This window comes from Papio anubis, chromosome 8 (assembly GCF_008728515.1).
Source record: "Papio anubis isolate 15944 chromosome 8, Panubis1.0, whole genome shotgun sequence".
NCBI classification, from domain to species: domain Eukaryota; kingdom Metazoa; phylum Chordata; class Mammalia; order Primates; family Cercopithecidae; genus Papio; species Papio anubis.
Window position 1 is genome coordinate 83,603,694 of NC_044983.1, and position 18,197 is coordinate 83,621,890.

Sequence of the window (18,197 nt, forward strand, 5' to 3'; positions counted from 1 at the left end):
CAGAAAAAATGTAACGCAACACAGAGAAAATAACCTATTAACTGCTAGCCTGGTACCCAAATAAGTGAATGGTACTTTCCATAGGCAAGTAAAAGGGAGATAGCCTCCTTATAATTCTTGTGAAAAAAGTTTGGCTCTCTCCCACTTCCTAGAAATAACCAAGTGGAAGAAAATGAAATAATCATTTAATATCCTTTCTATTTAAAGATGTCTTACAAATTAATGAAAATAACTCAGTAGAGTAGTATAATAGGCACAAAGGCAGAAAATAGCTAGTGAAAATTCACAAAACACATACAATAGAGTAATACACACAAAAATATGTGCCTTTCAGTATTAACAAAGTATGTAAATCAGTGAAATTAAATTCTTATCTATTAGATTGGTCAAGGTGAAAAATCAGGTATTATTAGAGTTAATACTCAGGTGGATAGCTTTGAGTGGCTGAATCTGTGTGCCTGCTGTGCAGCCATCCTATCTGGGTACATAACCTGAATCCCCACCTACAACTATTACCTCAGACACATTATCTAATTCTTTGTGTTTCACCTTCCTCATCTGTAAAGTTAAGATAATAACAGAATCTACTTAATAGAGGTTCAGTGATGATTAAATAAAAATTCACCTATGGCACCTAACAGAATTTGATATTCAGTAATACTATTATTATTTGCAATTTAGTTATTATTTTCACCATTACTTTCATAGTTATTGTTATGTTCAGGGTGAAATGAACTGTCCCTTTTATATATTACTGGTAGGGGTATAAACTGGCTCTGTGTTTTTGAAAAACAACATAACAACGTATTAAGTTCTTTAAAAATGTTCATGTTCCTTGACCAAATAATTATGTGACTCTATTATAAAGAAATCACTAGAGTGGTAAACTAAATGTTACGCACATAAATATGCTTTTTTTTTGAGACGGAGTCTCGCTCTGTCGCCAAGGTTGGAGTGCAGTGGCACCATCTCGGCTTGCTGCAACCTCTGCCTGCTGGGTTCAAGCAATTCTCCTGCCTCAGACTCTCGAGTGGCTGGGACTACAGACTACAGGCAAACGGCAATTTTTTTTTTTTTTTTGTATTTTAGTAGAGACGCGGTTTCACCATGTTGCCCAGGCTGGTCTTGAACTGAGCTCAGGCAATCCGCTCGCCTGGGCCTCCCAACATGCTAGGATTACAGGCGTGAGTCACCGTGCCTGGCCATAAATGTGTTCATTACAGTATATTTAAGAGCTAAAATTAGAGATAACCTGAATTTTCGCCATTAAAATAATCCTATTATATTAAATCACATGCCAGAATATTATGACTCTTTAGATATTAGTCATCAGACATATTTTAAAGCTATGTATTAGTCATTAGACATATTTTAAAATTATGAACAATTCATAACAATTGTACATACAGCTGCCCAGATTTACATCTCTGCTTTATCTAGTAATTAATATATATCTACTGAGGAGAGTGATTAAATTTATCAGACCTGCAGTGGTTATCTTTGAGTGAAAGTCTTAAAGATTTTAATAATTTTCTAACTTCCAGTTAAAAAAAATTTACACAAAGATATTGTTTATATGATTAAAAATATTATAAACCATATTACAGTAAAAGATTTACTAGAAATTATGGGTTTAATGATAAATCAAAATGTGCAGTTGGTACTGTAGTTACCAGGAAATAAATGAATGTTTTAATATTTATTTTAATATTTATTATTTACCAGGTATTGAAGTAAGTGGATTGTCATATTTAACTTGTTTAAATGGTGATTGTATCCTTTTCAACTACCACCTTCTTCCCCACCCCACACATTACAAAAAGAGAAACAAAGGTATGGTCAGTTTAAGGGATGTTAAATACAGAAGATTTAATTCTCAATTGTTCTATTGCCAATAGATGTGATATAGGCATTGAGAAAAATTGCAAGTCTTTATCTGAAGACCAACAATCATTTTGTTCTTGGTCTGTATGAAATGAAGATGTATGGATATAGATATGTCAGAGTGGGTTTCTGGCTACATCAGTATTTTTGAAGAAGAAAGATTTTGACAGAGTCCATTAGGTCAAATCTAAGAAGAACAAGGCAGGCACCAGACTGCATCGTGTTGAATTTAAAATATCTAGGTAAATTAACGTCACATATCTGAGTCAACCTGAATAGGAAGGGTGGTGGTACTCAGAGTGGTACCACAGAAATAATGAAGTTGAAGTTATTTAGGAAAATGAAGTAAATAATTTTTGGTATGCTATTTTGACCTTATCATTTGAGATTCACATAAGCTAAAAAGCATATGTATTATATGAATATAAAGCCTTAAGGTCCTGAATAGAGATGGACAGAAGATTCAACCTGAGCGAAGAGTGTGGTGAGACTCATCACCTTCCTCATCTCACCACCCCAACTTATCAGTGTTGAAATGAAGCGATTATGTTCAGAAAAGAAAGTATTAAGGCTGAAAAATAAATCATGGCAATTTAGGTTAGTTAAGACTAAATTATATAAGTTGATAATAAACATAGATAAAGAGAAGTATTTCCCAGTGCTTCCTCAAAGATTCTCTTATTTTCTTCAGTATCTTCAGCCTCAAGTGTGAAGAGTTCTACTCGAAGTACTTCTACTACTTGAGTAAAATCATTGTTTTAGATATACTGAGCAAATTCAAAACTTATAATCTATTCTGTTTAAAAGTTTATTCTGTAAAGTACATTGCCTCTAGTTTGATTTCATTTATTCCATAAGAATTCATTATGTTCTTAAGATAGTCATGGAAAGGTGCTATATTTCCATGCATGCCACAAACTTACAAAGGAAGGTGTAAAGTTATACAGAGAAAGTGATTAGGAAAAGATTATTAGGTTGATTAGATAAGGGTCTTGAGGGACTGAACAGGAGTTTATGATGGAAGGAAGTGGACATAAAATGCAGTCATTGTTTTCAAGGCAGAAATTCATACAGAAACAATAACTGAAATTAAGAGGTAGAAAAGACCTACAAATTTAACTAAACTGATTTCAATATTAGTAAATTAAGATGCATTATTTATTGAGGCCAGGAACCAGATTGGAAACTTAAGATAAGTCTAAAAAGTTTAAATTATACCCAATTTAATTTATCTGAATCATCTTCCTAAGAAATAACATATATAACAGAAATGTACATTTCTCCAATGTTTCCATTAGACAAAAACCATTAATCCCTGTCATCTGGCTAAAATTTTGTCAATAAACTGTGTCAGTAAAATCACTATAACAAAAAGCTCTCATAGGTTAAAAACTTTCACTTTAAACAGGGGTTATTTGCCTCTGGTTTAATGTATAATCATTAAAAAGTACTTAGTATGCATACAGATACATATTCTTGTTAGTATTTCCTTCTTTGTCACTGTCCTGAATGAGTAAATGTACCAGAGCTAAACGATGCTGTTTTCTTGATCTAATATTCTATCCAACAGACATTTAATAACAAAATTAATGTTTTTAGGTGGCTATTAAAAATCAATGTTTGCATGCAAAAAGAAAGTTCTAACAAAGTGCCAATTTTACTTTAAAAAAACAACCTAAATTACAATATTTAAAAATTTTGTTTAATTTATACATGGTATGAAGTATCCTGCATAGGTATATATGTACGTGTGTGTATGTATCTGGAAAACATATATTATGAAGGGAAAAAAATAAAGTCTGGTTTTAAAAGTTAACATGAAAAAATTAGAGACTTTTATCTAATTTTAGCAAATTTAGATTGGATAATTTATATATAGAGAGACTAATATAATATGGGCCAGTAATAGAGAATAAAGTTCCATTTTATATATGTCAAAATAAGGTAAGAGAAATTGGAATTAAGTTATTATTTTGAGATTTCTTCTTCAATACTATACAATATGAAACAACTTCTTCAGCTCTGAAATTGAATAACTCAGTGTTAAATAAAAAACAAGTTTTTTCTGTTATGAATGAGCAAATTTAAAATTCGATATGTCCAAGATACAATTTAAGACATCACAAGTTTTAAAAACCTGTAAGTGGTGAGTTTAACAAACATGAAATACAATTGTTACAGAGAAGTCAGGAAGGGTTCTTGCTCTAGAGTCAGGTGGAGTTAGCAGAATTTTCACACTGAATAAGTCAATTCCTGAAGTTAAAAAATTGCTTCTTATATATGCTTCTATGTTTTATTTTGTACAATAATCTAATTTAAATAAAACCCGCAATTGCCTGTAGATTGTCTTCAAAACTATTCTATTTTTAATACCCTATAAGTCTCTAGAACAGTCATGTGTCAGTTAATGATGGGGATAGGCTCCAAGAAATGTATTAGGTGATTTTGTCATTGTGCCAACATTAAAGTGGACTTACCCAAACCTAGATGGTAAAGCTTACTACACACCTAGGCTATGTGGTATAGTCTATTGCTCCTAGGCTACAAACCTGTACAGCTATGTTCCTGCACTGAATACTGTAGGTAACTATAACACAACTATAAATATTTGTGTATCTATATTAACATATCTAAAGATAGAAAAGGTACAGGAAAAAATGGTATTATAATCTTATGGGGCCATCATCACATATGAGGTCCATCATTGTCCAAAATACAATTATGTTTCACATGACTATATATATTTTGAAATAAATAATAGTAATAGTATGGGAGATAATATTGAAAAAGGGCCAAAAAAACCCATTTCAATAGAGAAATAAGCTCAGAACAGGTCATACTCAACCCTTCATATTTTACGCCTCAATAGATCTCATATCCTGCAACATGGATACAGTATTTTAAATTACAGGTATACTCATTTTATTCCCTTGTTGAAAAGCATTCAGTAGATTCCAATGGGCCCTAAGAGAAATCCAACCTCATTAGCATGTCACTAACTGACTTCAACAACTTGGATAAAAGCAATCTTCTTAGTCTTCATATTATTACTACTATTCACTCTTAATTACCTTGTCTTCTAGACCAGTGATTCTCAACTGAGGATGATTTTATCTCCTAGGGGACTGTTAGAAAAGACTGAAGATATTTGGTTATTACAATTCAGAAATGCTACCAGTATCTATGGATAGAGGCCAGGAACACTGCTAAACATCAAGCCTGTAATGTATAGGAACATCTCTCTTCCTACCCCAACAATGAATCATCTGTTTCAAAACACCAATAGTGCTGAGGTTGAGCAACGTGGTTCTGGATAAATATTCCTAATCATTTTTAGTATGATCTTTCCCATATAGTTCTTTTGCTTTAACATTTCTTTCTTCCCATTTCTCTTTGTCAGAATTACACTTTTCTTTCAATTCTCAATTCAAATGCTCCATTGTGCATGAAAACTTCAATTCAATGTGACTGGTACAATTCAATTAAGATCAAACAATATTTATTTAGGTTCAATATGCTCAGCAAGATCCTATGATACTATGTAATTATAGTTAGACACATACAATTTATTGTAAATTACAAAACATAATAACATGCATCTGAAAATCTGCCATCCCAAGTTCAAAACAGAATATTGCCAACTCCTTTACATCTACTCAGGTATGTTTGTTCTTTTTCTACTCTTCTACCTCCCTCAAAACTAATCACTATCCTCAAATTTGTGGTATCCTTTGCTGTTTCGAAAAGCACATTTACATGCCTATATCCACATGGAATATATATTTTGTTTGTTTTGAACCTTAGAAAAAATGTCATTATATTGTATCTAGTCTTTTGCAATTTGCCCTATTCATTCATTATTGTCTTTTAAATTCATGTAGATTGTTGCTTGTAGCCATAGTACTATATTTCCCTGTCTCTTAATACTCCACATTGTAAATAAATAAGAATTTTATATATTCATTCTACTAACATTTAAATGGTCCTTCTTTTTTGGCTATTAAAAGCAATGATGCCATGAAAACATTCTTGTATATATGTACTAAGGCACAAGGGCAAGGCTTTCTTTAGAATGCCAATAAACCAAAATAAAAAAAAATTCGGTAAATATTTATGTAAATGTTCAATTTTACTAGGTTTTTGCCAAACTTTTCGGCAACTGTTTGAACAATTTATACTCCAAACTTTTCCCCAACTGTGAACAATTTATATTCCAAACTTTTCTCCAACTGTTTGAACAATTTATACTCCTACATAGCAGGTATAAATGTTCTTGCTGATTCACATCTTCACTGTCACTTGCTCTAACATTTTGTATATAAATTATTATAAACTATAGATAGCATTTTATTTCTATTTATTCCAACAACTTTACTTTGTAAATGGCAAGTTTAGTTCAATTATATTCACTGTGGTTACTGGTATGTTTGAAATTTTAAAATTATCATATTATCATGTGATCACTTTATTTGCTTTTTTATGCTATAATTTTTATTTGCTTGTTTTCTAAAAACTATAGTTTTTTCTGTTGCAATTTTACATTTATTTTAGTTTTCTTCTATTGTTACCTCTTCTACTATTGGTTATCCATGAAGATTTACTATGCCCACTTAATACAGTAAAAAATTAATTCCTTAATGCTAAGACAATATAAGGATCTGAGAACATTTTAATTCTCATGTCTTATGGTTTACATGCTGTCATTATGCAATCAACTTTTATTTCTTTTTAGTTATACAGATTACACATTTTTATTAATGTATGCATGCAATGTTTATTACTTTCTTTCATCAAAATTATTTCATCTAAGTTTTTTTCTAGGAATATTTTCTTTCTTCCTGTACTTCATGTCTCAGAAAGTTTTGAAGAACTGTTAAGTGAATGGTCAATTGCCTCACCTTTTATACATTTTTTTTTTTCCATCCTAACCTTTGAAAGAGTTTTGCTGGGCAATTCTAGGTTGAGTTATTTTCTTTTGGTATTTGAATGTATTCCACTGTCTTCTTGACTTTCCAGTGACTATGAGAGTTTCCTGTGAAATTGCACATAATGAGTCTTTTCTATCTGTTGGTTTGGAAGAAATTCTCTCTTTGGTATACAGCAGTTACTATAAAATAAGTGTCTGTGTGTATGTGTGCGTGTGTGCGCATGCATGCCTTTAGTTTATGCTGCTTTGAATATATTGAGCTTCCTCTATCTGTGGATTCATATTTATACTTCCAGATAATTATCAACAAGTATACTTTGCATGTTGCATATCTTTCCATCATTTTCTCAGTTTTCTCCTTCTGGGACTCCAATTGTATTATATTACATCATTTTGTCCTATTTCCCATATATCTTACCTTTTAATACTTCCTATCTTTTTTACTCTCCATACTGCAATTTACAGATTTACTATCTGCAAATCTATCTTTTTGTTCACAAAATATTTCTTCAACCAATACTAGCCTGCTATTCAATCTAATTTTTATGATTACATTTTATTCTTACTATTACATTTCTAAAGTTCTGTTCCTCAGCTCTTCTTGGTTCCTTTTCATAGTCACTTGATGTCTGCTCAGTTCTGTGATTCCATTTTTTCCTTTTTAAAGATATCCTGAAGTTTTAAAAGATATCCTATTTTAAGATTATGCAACTTAATTTCATAGTCTCAGTATCTGAAATCCTGAAGATTAATCTATTGTTTAGAGCTGATTCTCATTCATGATAATCTGTTTCCTTCTGTATTAGTGATCTTTGCTCCTAAACCTCTATTTGCATGAGAGCCACCTGTGAAAATAGCTGAGTGCCTAAACCCAGTATGTTTCCTCTAGAGGATATATATTTGCTTATGCAGGGAGCTGTGTATGTATGTGTATCATTTTGTCCATATCCAAGTGCAGTATTTTAACGTGGGAGCTTCAGATTCAATTTGCTCACCTTGCCCCTGAACTAAGGTTTGGTCTCTGCTTTTCACACATACTCACCACTCAAAACTCTTAGTTTGAGCTCACTGTTTTACTGATCATTTGGAGCTATCCTTCGTGAATGTGATGTCAAAACATTCAATACAAATTGTACCTTATTGCTTATCTACTTCTTTAGTAGTAAGAAAAATCTCTGGAATATTTTGTCTTCCAGAAGTAACCATTCCAAGAGTTTTCTTTTAAAATATCTACATGTTACTTGTTAAAATTAGTGTATTATATATCCATTGTAGGTTGTAAAATTCTGCTTCTCTTATGGCAGTATAGATCATTAATATTTTCATTTAAATTTTACATAATGCTAAGTCTTTCCCTAGGTTTCTATCAAATATTTCATAATAGCATGATCAAAAAAAATGTTTGTTGAAGGATTAATATGTGAAAATACATTATCAGACTTCTATGTTAACATCACATTTTATATAAATACTGAATGTTCGGTCCAAATTTTGTTTATATCTTTATATTATGTTACTACTAAATCACAGGAAGTGTAATTCAGGACACATGATTTCTAAAACAAATATTTATAAGGGAATACTTTAAAACTACAGATATAATTTAATAATGAAAATAATATGCATGTAATTAGAATATATAAAAAATATTATGTCTTCTATTTTCTTCTATTGTCTTTTAGAAATTTGCATAGCAGGAGTAAAAACAATGGTTAGTTTTACTTTTTAGTCCTTTGGGAATATTTTTTTTTTTTCCTGCATAGTGACTGAATCTTTTACTTACAGGATATATGTACTTATGGATCTGATTTTATCAATTTTGCAGTGAATAAAATGACTTCTGAATTGCACACTACTGTCTCATTTTAGAATTGAACATTTTTGCTATTATCTGTTTGCTTATTTATTTTGCTTTAATTTTCCTACTCTTCCTCCATCCTTTGAGAGAATCTTGCACTCTTAAGCTGAATTTATTTACCAGATCTTCAATATCTATACTTTATCTTTGGCTTTCACATCATTTTATCTATTCATACTTTCCTAGAAATGGCTTACCAAGATTTTCTTCCACATGACAGAGTCAGTTTTTACAGTAATAACAGGTTTTCTTTTCCTGATCCATAGCAAGCACAGCAATGGATGTTCTGAGTTGTTTCTAATATTGTTTTTCTGGTTTTCTTGATAAAATACTTTCAGTGACAGCCTTTTTTTCCTGAGTCTTCAAGTAGATATTCCTTTTTCCTTGATTCTTCAGTATCCTTTTAATGGTATCGTTCTGTTATGACGACTACCTAACCTTAGGCAAGTTAATAAATTTTCTGCCTCAGTTCCCTTGCAAAATGGAAGTAATTACACTATATATTTTACAAATTTGTTTTGAGGAATAAATGAGTTAAATACACAAAACTAATTTAGAATTGTGTTTGGAATGTATTAAATGTGCACTTAAATTAGCACTTTATTTTTTTTAATTGTTTTCTTCTTTATGCATCTTTGATTAAGGTTGATGATAACCCATAGAGAGGCTTTTTATAATATCTCCTACTTTCACTACTTTTTTTTTACATGCTGGTCAAACAATCTTTTCAATTAAAACCTGGAAAGCAGGCTGATATTCCATGGTCTTAGGTCAATTCCCATTGCTCAGGACATATGCATCTGGTACGTACAGTTTTACTGAACAGAGGTGGAATCTTTCTTATGCCCACATTCTTCTTTTTCTGATGCATTAAATCAATGGCAAAGCTACAATCTCCACTGTGGATTATAACAAGGTCTATTTCTGCTGGTTTCATGATATGTAGTCAATAGATTTAGGGAAGAGGGTGGGGGTTCTGGCAACTCTTGATTTCAACTAAAGAAGAGAGTTATAAATTAAATGTTGTTGTTAGTAGCTAGTGTTGCTTTGTTTACATTGTAGGAAATTTACTAAAATTGTAGCATATTAGGTTTTAAAGTGGTATGGCTGTAATTCTGCAAAAAAGGTACAAAACTAAAGTAGAAATCTGTTACTAGTCTTAGATAATTTAAGCAATAATGCCATTAAATCATTAATTCAGACCAACTGGATTTTTTTTCAGAAACTTAAAGATACTGTCTATATTGAAAAAAGGGGATGAAAATTGAAACTTCGATTTCATTTTGTCTTGTTGTCTAGAATAAAGGACCAAAAAAACCTTAAAGATGAATTAGAAGGAACATTTCTACACAGACTATGTAAGAGAAGAGAAATAACAATAGCTGAATAATGGATAATAGGGCAAAATATGTATGAATTATGATTAAACAACTTACCAAGAGATTCAAAGTATATATAAAATCCAAGTAGTATTGATTTACTTCTCAACATATTGTTGTGGCAGACACGGACTAGCTGTTCATTAAACCTGTCACCTTTCTCCCGCCTTCCTTGTGATTAGGTGTGGCCATAGTATTGCACTTTAGTGCAACCAGGGGGGAAATGAAACAGTTTAGTAGAATAGTTGGCCCTCCACATCCATGGCTTTTGCATCTATGAAGTCAATAAACCATGGATTGAAATATTTGAACAAAAAAAATACACGATTGCATCTGTACCGAATATGTACAGACTCTTTAACTCTTGTCCTTATTCTCTAAAAATTACAGTATAACCACTATTTACATAGCATTTACCTTGTTTTAGGTAGTATAAGTAGGCTAAAGATGACTTAAAATATACAGGAGATTGTGCACAGGTTATATGCAAATACTAAGCCATCTTATATAAGGCACTTGAGCATCTGTGCATCTCGGTGTCTGCAGGGAGTCCTCCAATGCCCCACAGATACCAGGGGATGGCATATAAATCCCTCACATGAGCAGATTTATCAACCGCTGCCTAGCCGTTGACACCTGAGGCAACTTCCAAAGTCATGTGTTGATGCTAAGCCTTCGTTATTCTTGGTGTCTCTGATAGAGTGTTTGGACAGAGCTCCTCTATCCCACCACAAGGGCAAGAAATAAAATCAGTTGTGTTAAGTCATAGGAATTTCTGGTTTAATCTGCTTCCCTTTATTTAGAACTCTATATTATATGCATTTTAATGTTCGTGATCCTTTTATACATTTGTGTAATACTAACAAGTGACATATTTTTGTGAATGTGACTATATCAAATTTTCTGCTATTTTCCAACTGCACACAAGGATCTAAAAATAAATAACCAAGTAGAGACTGCATAGTAATCATGTAAGGCTATGCAATTGAAAGGTTTTTAAAAAGTCAGTACTATGAAACTTTTGGTTACCAGTCTTGTAAAATGAAACAGATTCAGTAAAATGAAGCTCATTCCGGTAAAAAAGGAAAGAAGTCATGTTTTTAAAAGCAAACATACATAATCCTCCATAATAGTTGTGAAAGCCGAATTATTGAGAGAGTTCATTCTCCAGTTTTAAAACATGATAAGAAAAATGTGGTAGAGTTAATATTTTTAGAATTTAAAATCTTAATAAGTTAACTTATTTTAAGGATGAGTTAAGGTCCTTGACTGTCCATATCAAGTCCTTTCCTTTTCAAAAACTCCAGGACAGATGAATTTAGACAGTATTCCTACAGTTGGTTGTACTGACTGATAGGCATCTTCATAAATATCCAGTTGGTATCCGATCTTCAGTACTGGAGAAGGGGCCTGATGGAAGGTGACTGGATCATGGGGCAGATTTGCACCTTGCTGTTCTTGTGATACTGAGTGAGTTCTAAGGAGATCTGGTTGTTGAAAAGTGTGTAGCACTTTCCCTTCACTCTCTCTCTCTCTGTCCTCCCACCATGTGTAGATATGCTTGCTTTCCCTTAGCACTTCCACCATGATTTTAAGTTCACTTGAGGCCTCCCCAGCCAAGTCTCCCATACAGCATGTAGAACTGCGAGTCAATTAAACCTCTTTTCTTTATACATTCCCCTGTCTCAGGTAGTTCTTCATAGCAGTCTGAGAACGGACTAATGCAGTATTAACTCTTTCTTTCCTCAAATATCAAAGTTCAAATTTTGTAGGCCTCTGAGAAACATTATATAGCAGTGCAGTTGCAAAATGAGCAGGAAAGGTTGGGAAGGCAAACCTGAGGTAAACCTGTGCAGAAGTAAACCTGCGGAAGGCTTAGGTTTACTTCTACACAGGTGTTTTCTGTAGTATGGCACCAAATGGACATCTCGGTCACAGAAAGCTAACTCTCCAAGGTCAGCCTAAGTCCTGTCCATTGACTCAAGTATCACACCATGAACATATTTAACTTAAACTAGGTGTACTCAGGAATGAGTGAGTTTGGATGTAGATGTCAATCACTTCACAGTGAATGATGAACTGAATTTAATGGTTTTGATGTCTCAGATGACATTTTTATCATAATTTTTCTCTTTTTGTTTTTTTTTGACAGCCTGCTACAACAGCGTTGATAACCTTCCTGGTTATCTCCTCATGTTAGGCAGTGAACTTCCTGACAGCAAGCAGAGTCACTGCAATGCATTCTTTTTAACAAAATTGCAACTATGTGTTAAAATAGGATATGCCTCTAGATATTTTTTCTGTCATAAGTTTTACATATTATTTTAATAGATAACCTGCTTTGCTTGGAGAGTATCCATTTAAAATTATATTACTGCTGTAGATGCTTGTCTAATTAGGAAGAATCCTTGTGATATGTTCGTTTTACATTGATAGCACCATTTTAACTTTAACCATAGACAAAGAAACAATGTCCTATTGTTGCTCAAAATGAATCTTAACATTTTGCTGGAGTTAAATTTTCCAACTCACATTCAAGCAATGTATATTTTTTAAAACTACTACCATGATAAATATTTTCTATTTTGAATTAATTTGCATGTTTTAAAATAGTTAATGACGTTAACTGTGTTGCTGATTCATTCTACGAAAATAAAAAATCTTAAAAAAGGCATTATTTGTATTAGGGTTGTGTATATAAGTGAGTGTGAATGTGTTCATTTTAATAAAACTATTTTGTAATTCACTTAATGGTCTTTAGCTTGAATTTTCAAAAGGTATGACTATTAGCAAATTGATAGGAAAGTAGATAACAATGAATTAAGGGTTACTGGCAGCCTAAGACACTGTTTATCTCTTTTAAGGTAGACAGAATTCAAATTGCCTTCATTAGCTGAGCAATATGCTCTGGAAAATGTGCTGGGTACTTATCAAGAGGCTCTTTCATTTGCATTTTTGCTAAATAAACAAGCTGCTTTGTTTCCTAGCTGCTCAAGAGCTGTGAATAGAAGAGAAAGAAAATAATCCAGGTAAGTAAGCCAGGGGGCATTCCAGGACTAGAATAAAGAAAAGAAAAAGTTTATCAATGAAGATGTCAGAATTGTGTCTTGCATATTTGTGATATAAAAAGATAGTCTCACACATAGTTAGAATCGCGAATGTAAAAATGAATTAATTCTCCCCACAGCCACCAGTACCACAAGCAAAGACAGAGGCTGTTCTTTTGATAAATGATCAATACTTCAGCCCGACACTACTCTAGCTGCCCTGCTGTTGCTGGTTAAAAGTTTGAATTTCAATTAAGCAGTAAATCTTTATGGTATCACATCTCCAACAGTCAATTAATGTCTCCCTAATCTCTTGAAATTCTGAAACACTATTATTTTGCAGAGTCCTTTCCTTCAGGCTCATTCACCAGCACAGTGCTCTTGTTAGACAGGTAAACACAAAGTTTTCTCCAAATAAAAACTCAAATATTAAACAATTGTTTTGTTCACATTTTTTGGTCATTTGTCTATGCGTAAAGAATGTTATACTTCCAGAGTTGTTAAGAAACGTATTTAACATACTCCGGAAGTCGACTGATGAATACTGTCAGCCAAAAGTGCATTGACTTGATTGTTCCCCTTAGGCCACGTTATATTTCAGAATTTTTTCCCACATATACATTCCTTGGAAAAATTCTTAAATCATACAAAACTATTAAGCATTCTAAGCACTGACCACACTCAAATCCGTGTAAACATTATTATTTCTTCTCATAAAATCTCCCTGTAGATTTTTTTCCCAAAAGATTTTCTTTATTTTCAGAGTGTTGGTTGATGCCTAAAAACCAGGTAATACCGTAATTCCAGCTACTCAGGAAGCTAAGGCAGGAAGATTGCTTCAGCCCAAGAGTTCAAGTCCAGCCTGGGCAAAATAGCGAGAACCTGTCTCTGGAAAAAAAAAAAAAGAAAAAAGAAAAGAAAAGAAAAGAAAAAACCCAGCTAATAAAGCTTATAGCTAAAGAATTCATGCAACCTTCCTCATGGAGGACTTCAATATTTTAAGACAAAATATAGGGAACTTGATAGACATTTCTTTCATATAGGATTTTAATAATTTTAAATTTAAGACGTCACAAAGTCAAACTGACACATCTTCAAAACTATAGATTTACAATTGTTTTAATGATTAGATCCATTATTGCAATAAAATACAATTTTATCTTTTCAGAATATCAAAAGAAAATCTTTCCCCTGGAAGTAAATGCAGCCTGTGTCAGTAAAATTCTACCATTATAAGTGCTATTCTTGTCAATCATTTAGAATGCAAGCATTTCTTATATTATTAAAAATTTTTTTTAATTGACTTCAAGAAGTCTGAATTATTTCACTAGAATCTCTGTGTGATTTTGGAAAAAAAAACAAAACAAAACAAACATGCTTTATTTTAAATGATTTATGTGTCAAACTGGTATGCCCCAACTACCATGTTCCAGATATTTTATTATTAGATGCTCAGGTATACAGTAGGTTAAACATGCCTGCATAAAAAGCACTTCTACTTATCATGCTTACAGGCCTGCAATATAAACTGCATGGTAAAAACAAGTCTACACATTTTTGAATAATTAGCCAGCATGTAAACATAAGTCTGTTGGCCTGCAGAGTTTTTGGCTTTTCATTCTATTATACTAAAATCTCCACTAGTCTTCAAACCTGTTCTTAAAAATGTAATAATAATTTAATATTAGAGCACATACAACTATTAATAACCATTTGAAAAACATCATCTTACTACTATATACTTTATTTTGGAAAACATCAACAGTTATTTATTATATTTTTTCTTTGAAATTGATGTTATTTGAAATTTAACTCAACCTAATTTTTCCTATCCAAAACATGACAGAACCCTGGGTATCCTAAAACTGCAAGGCTATTAATTACACTAATCCAGGTAACTGAACCCTCTTATGAACAAACAAAGCTTAATGTCATGACTAGGGTTAACTCATCAAGGTGAAATTAAGAGTTTTATTACGTGATTAGTTGTCATTAAATAAATGTACACTTATAGTTGAATAACATTCTACAATCAGAAGAAAAATAAGTCTTCACAATAAAAACTGGTGATATGGCTATATAGAAATCTTATTCTATGATCCTATAACTGCAAATTTTTTAAAACACAGAATTGAAATATGCATTGTTGACTAGGAAGAAACACATGCCTTTTATATTAAGTAACTACTCTCATATTAAGTAGCTAAAAGTTATTGAGGTTTCTGAGTTTTACATTATTTTTGCATATCAGAATAATTGTAAGCTTAGAAAACTGATAGATATGTTGGCATACAGTTGCAAAAAATGATCTTTGGTAAAAATTAAGATGTAATGAAAATATAATAAATTATATAGTCCCATCAGATTGGGAGACCAATGAAATGTATGATAGACAAAAGAGAAGGAGCAAAAAATTACGTGTGTGTGTGTGTGTGTATATATATATATATTTTTTTTCTTAATGTTAATTTTTTTAAAAAAACAGAAGGAGTTTGTTTAAAAAGCAGACCCAGGCGGATATCGAACTCCTGGGCTCAAGGGATCCTCCTATCTTGGCCTCTCAAAGTGTTGGGATTACAGGTGTGAGCCACTGCGCCTGGCCTGCAAAAATTATAGACTAGAAAGGTAATAATAGAATAGAAACTAGGCTGGGTGTGGTGGCTCATGTCTGTAATCCCAGCACCTTGGGAGGTGGAGGTGGGTGGATCACCTGAGGTCAGGAGTTAGAGACCAGCCTGACATGGTGGTCTCTACATGGTGAAGCCCCACCTCTACTAAAAATACAAAAATTAGCTGAGTGTGGTGCCAGGCAACTGTAATCCCAGCTACTCGGGAGGCTGAGGCAGGAGAATCACTTGAACCCAGGAGGTGTAGGTTGCAGTGAGCTGAGATTGCACCACTGCACTCCAGCCTGGGCGACAACAGCAAAACTTCACCTCAAAAAAAAAAAAAAAAAAGGAAGAGAAAATAATGTAGAAAAGATACAGTAGAAGCCAGACTACAGATGCTAATCAGGATTAAATTACAAGTAGAAACACTGTGATAAGGTGTAAAAAACAGCAGAATTTTCTTAATATGTATTGCATGACTGAAATACTGACTATAAAATCTTCTAAGGAATCACATTGTGAAGAAGATAAAACTTACTTTAGAGTATTTATAGATACAGTGTAAGGTTCTAATCTTTAATCAAAAGAACACATATATAACTATATTATCTAATGACCCACACAAATTCTTATCCTAATATGCCATAAAAGTATGCTTACATATTGCTTTGTAATTTTAAAAGTAAATTTAGGATCTATACCTTAAGTTTGTAAATTGTTAAATCTCTTGGGTATTCTGAAATAATAATAGAAGTATTTACACTGCAAAACAAACATGTACTCACCATCATGATTAGGATTTCCTAGTGTCCATGGCTCATCTGAGTCAAAATGAGTATCTCCTCCAATGCCTGGTCCAGGGAAGTAGGCATGTGCTAAAAATCCTCCCTCTCCATCAAAGGGAGAACTGTCCCCATGGAAACCAGATGCAAAAATAATGGTTATATCCACATCACGTTTGCCATTTTCTAATTCACTGTAGGGAACTTCTTCAAATGTCAGAGGAGTTACATTCTGCCACACATCAAAGGCACGGCGAATAGCTTTACGGGTCTCAGGGTCTCCTACTTTTGGAGTTACGTTCTTTATACTGAAAGTTAGAAAATATAATAATCAGTATTGTTATGTGTAAGTTAATTTATTACAAGTTTTGATCGATTCAGTTAAGTAAAATATTAGAGAAAATAGTCATATTAAAAAGAAATAACACATACTCATTCCTCTTGTCTCTATTGTTAGATTTCACTACTTTGCAATCATTTAATTTTCTTCAGGATAGTATTCATGTATCAAAGTTTTAAATGAGAAGATCTCTGTAGAATGGTTAACAGTAGGGTAACTGGATCAATCAGTTACTTTACCTTCTGGATAAGAAAGAGAAAGGCAGATTTGCCAAATGATCAAAGAGGCACAACAGTTTTCAGATGAAATAAAAATTTCATTTTTTTTCTAATTTTTAGAGGCACACCATTGTATTTACACACATCAATTTCAAACAATGTCTTTATGCTCTTCTTGATCTGTAAATAGTAATTGAGCAGATACATGATTATTTCTTAATTTTTAAAGAAATGATCAAATAACTACAATTTCTGATGTTCTATTGTTTCTTATTAATTTGTTCTAGTTAAAAATGTATTGTGAATAAACAGCTACTTAATATAAAGGTTAAACAATTACATGAATTTAAAGAAGTAACTTGGACATCATGTACTTTAGTTTGTCCTAATGCTAATAACAAATGGATTAAATCACTATAAATATTGTCCTTGATTCATTTAGCACTAAATCAGATGTTTATTTTTTCTCAGTTTTTTTCTAAACAACAAAAATGGAACTAGTATGTGTATTTTTTATATTATAGCACTATAAATTCAAACCATGCATGTGAAAAAAATGGGTAAATTTCAGAGGAGTCATAAATAAGTTTCAGATCACTTCAACCAATAATGTTACATCTATGAACTTACACTAATGAAATTTTTTTGACTCTTTTTTATTTTTTAGAGATGGGTCTGATTGTGTTGCCCTGGCTGGCCTTGAACTCTTTCACTCAAGCAATCCTCACACCTTAGCCTTTCAAGCAGCTGGGATATAGGAAGTAATCACCATGCCCAACTGATAATTAAACTATTTTATTACAAAAAAGGGGATACCATATCCAGGTGAATATATATTGAAATGCAATCATAAAAGAGAACCGAAAGTGAAACAATTTAAAATGATGAAGTATGGCTAAATCATGGCATCGGTAATGCATGCCATTATATAAATAGGATTCAAAATTATTTTCCCGTTTTAAGACTTTTTAATCAGCATGGAAAAACTTGTAGGATTAACTTCCCACTGGAAAAAATAATATGCACATTATATTTTTACCTTGATTCTATGTCAATACAATTATAAATATTGGGCAGGAATTATGTAAACTAAAAATAGTATTAATGAAGCATTTACTATGAGCTAGAAAAGCACTTCACATTATCTAATTTA

At 32.2% G+C, this 18,197-nt stretch overlaps 1 protein-coding gene across 1 annotated transcript in view; it reads right to left on the bottom strand.

The window, feature by feature from the left end:
- Nucleotides 1–18,197, bottom strand: part of MMP16 (matrix metallopeptidase 16) — a 297,659-nt gene that overhangs the window by 112,624 nt on the left and 166,838 nt on the right. Inside the window, exon 4 of the mRNA XM_021942484.2 lies at nucleotides 16,490–16,794. Coding sequence (XP_021798176.1) covers nucleotides 16,490–16,794 — 305 coding nt within the window. The remainder of the gene's footprint in view (nucleotides 1–16,489; nucleotides 16,795–18,197) is intronic.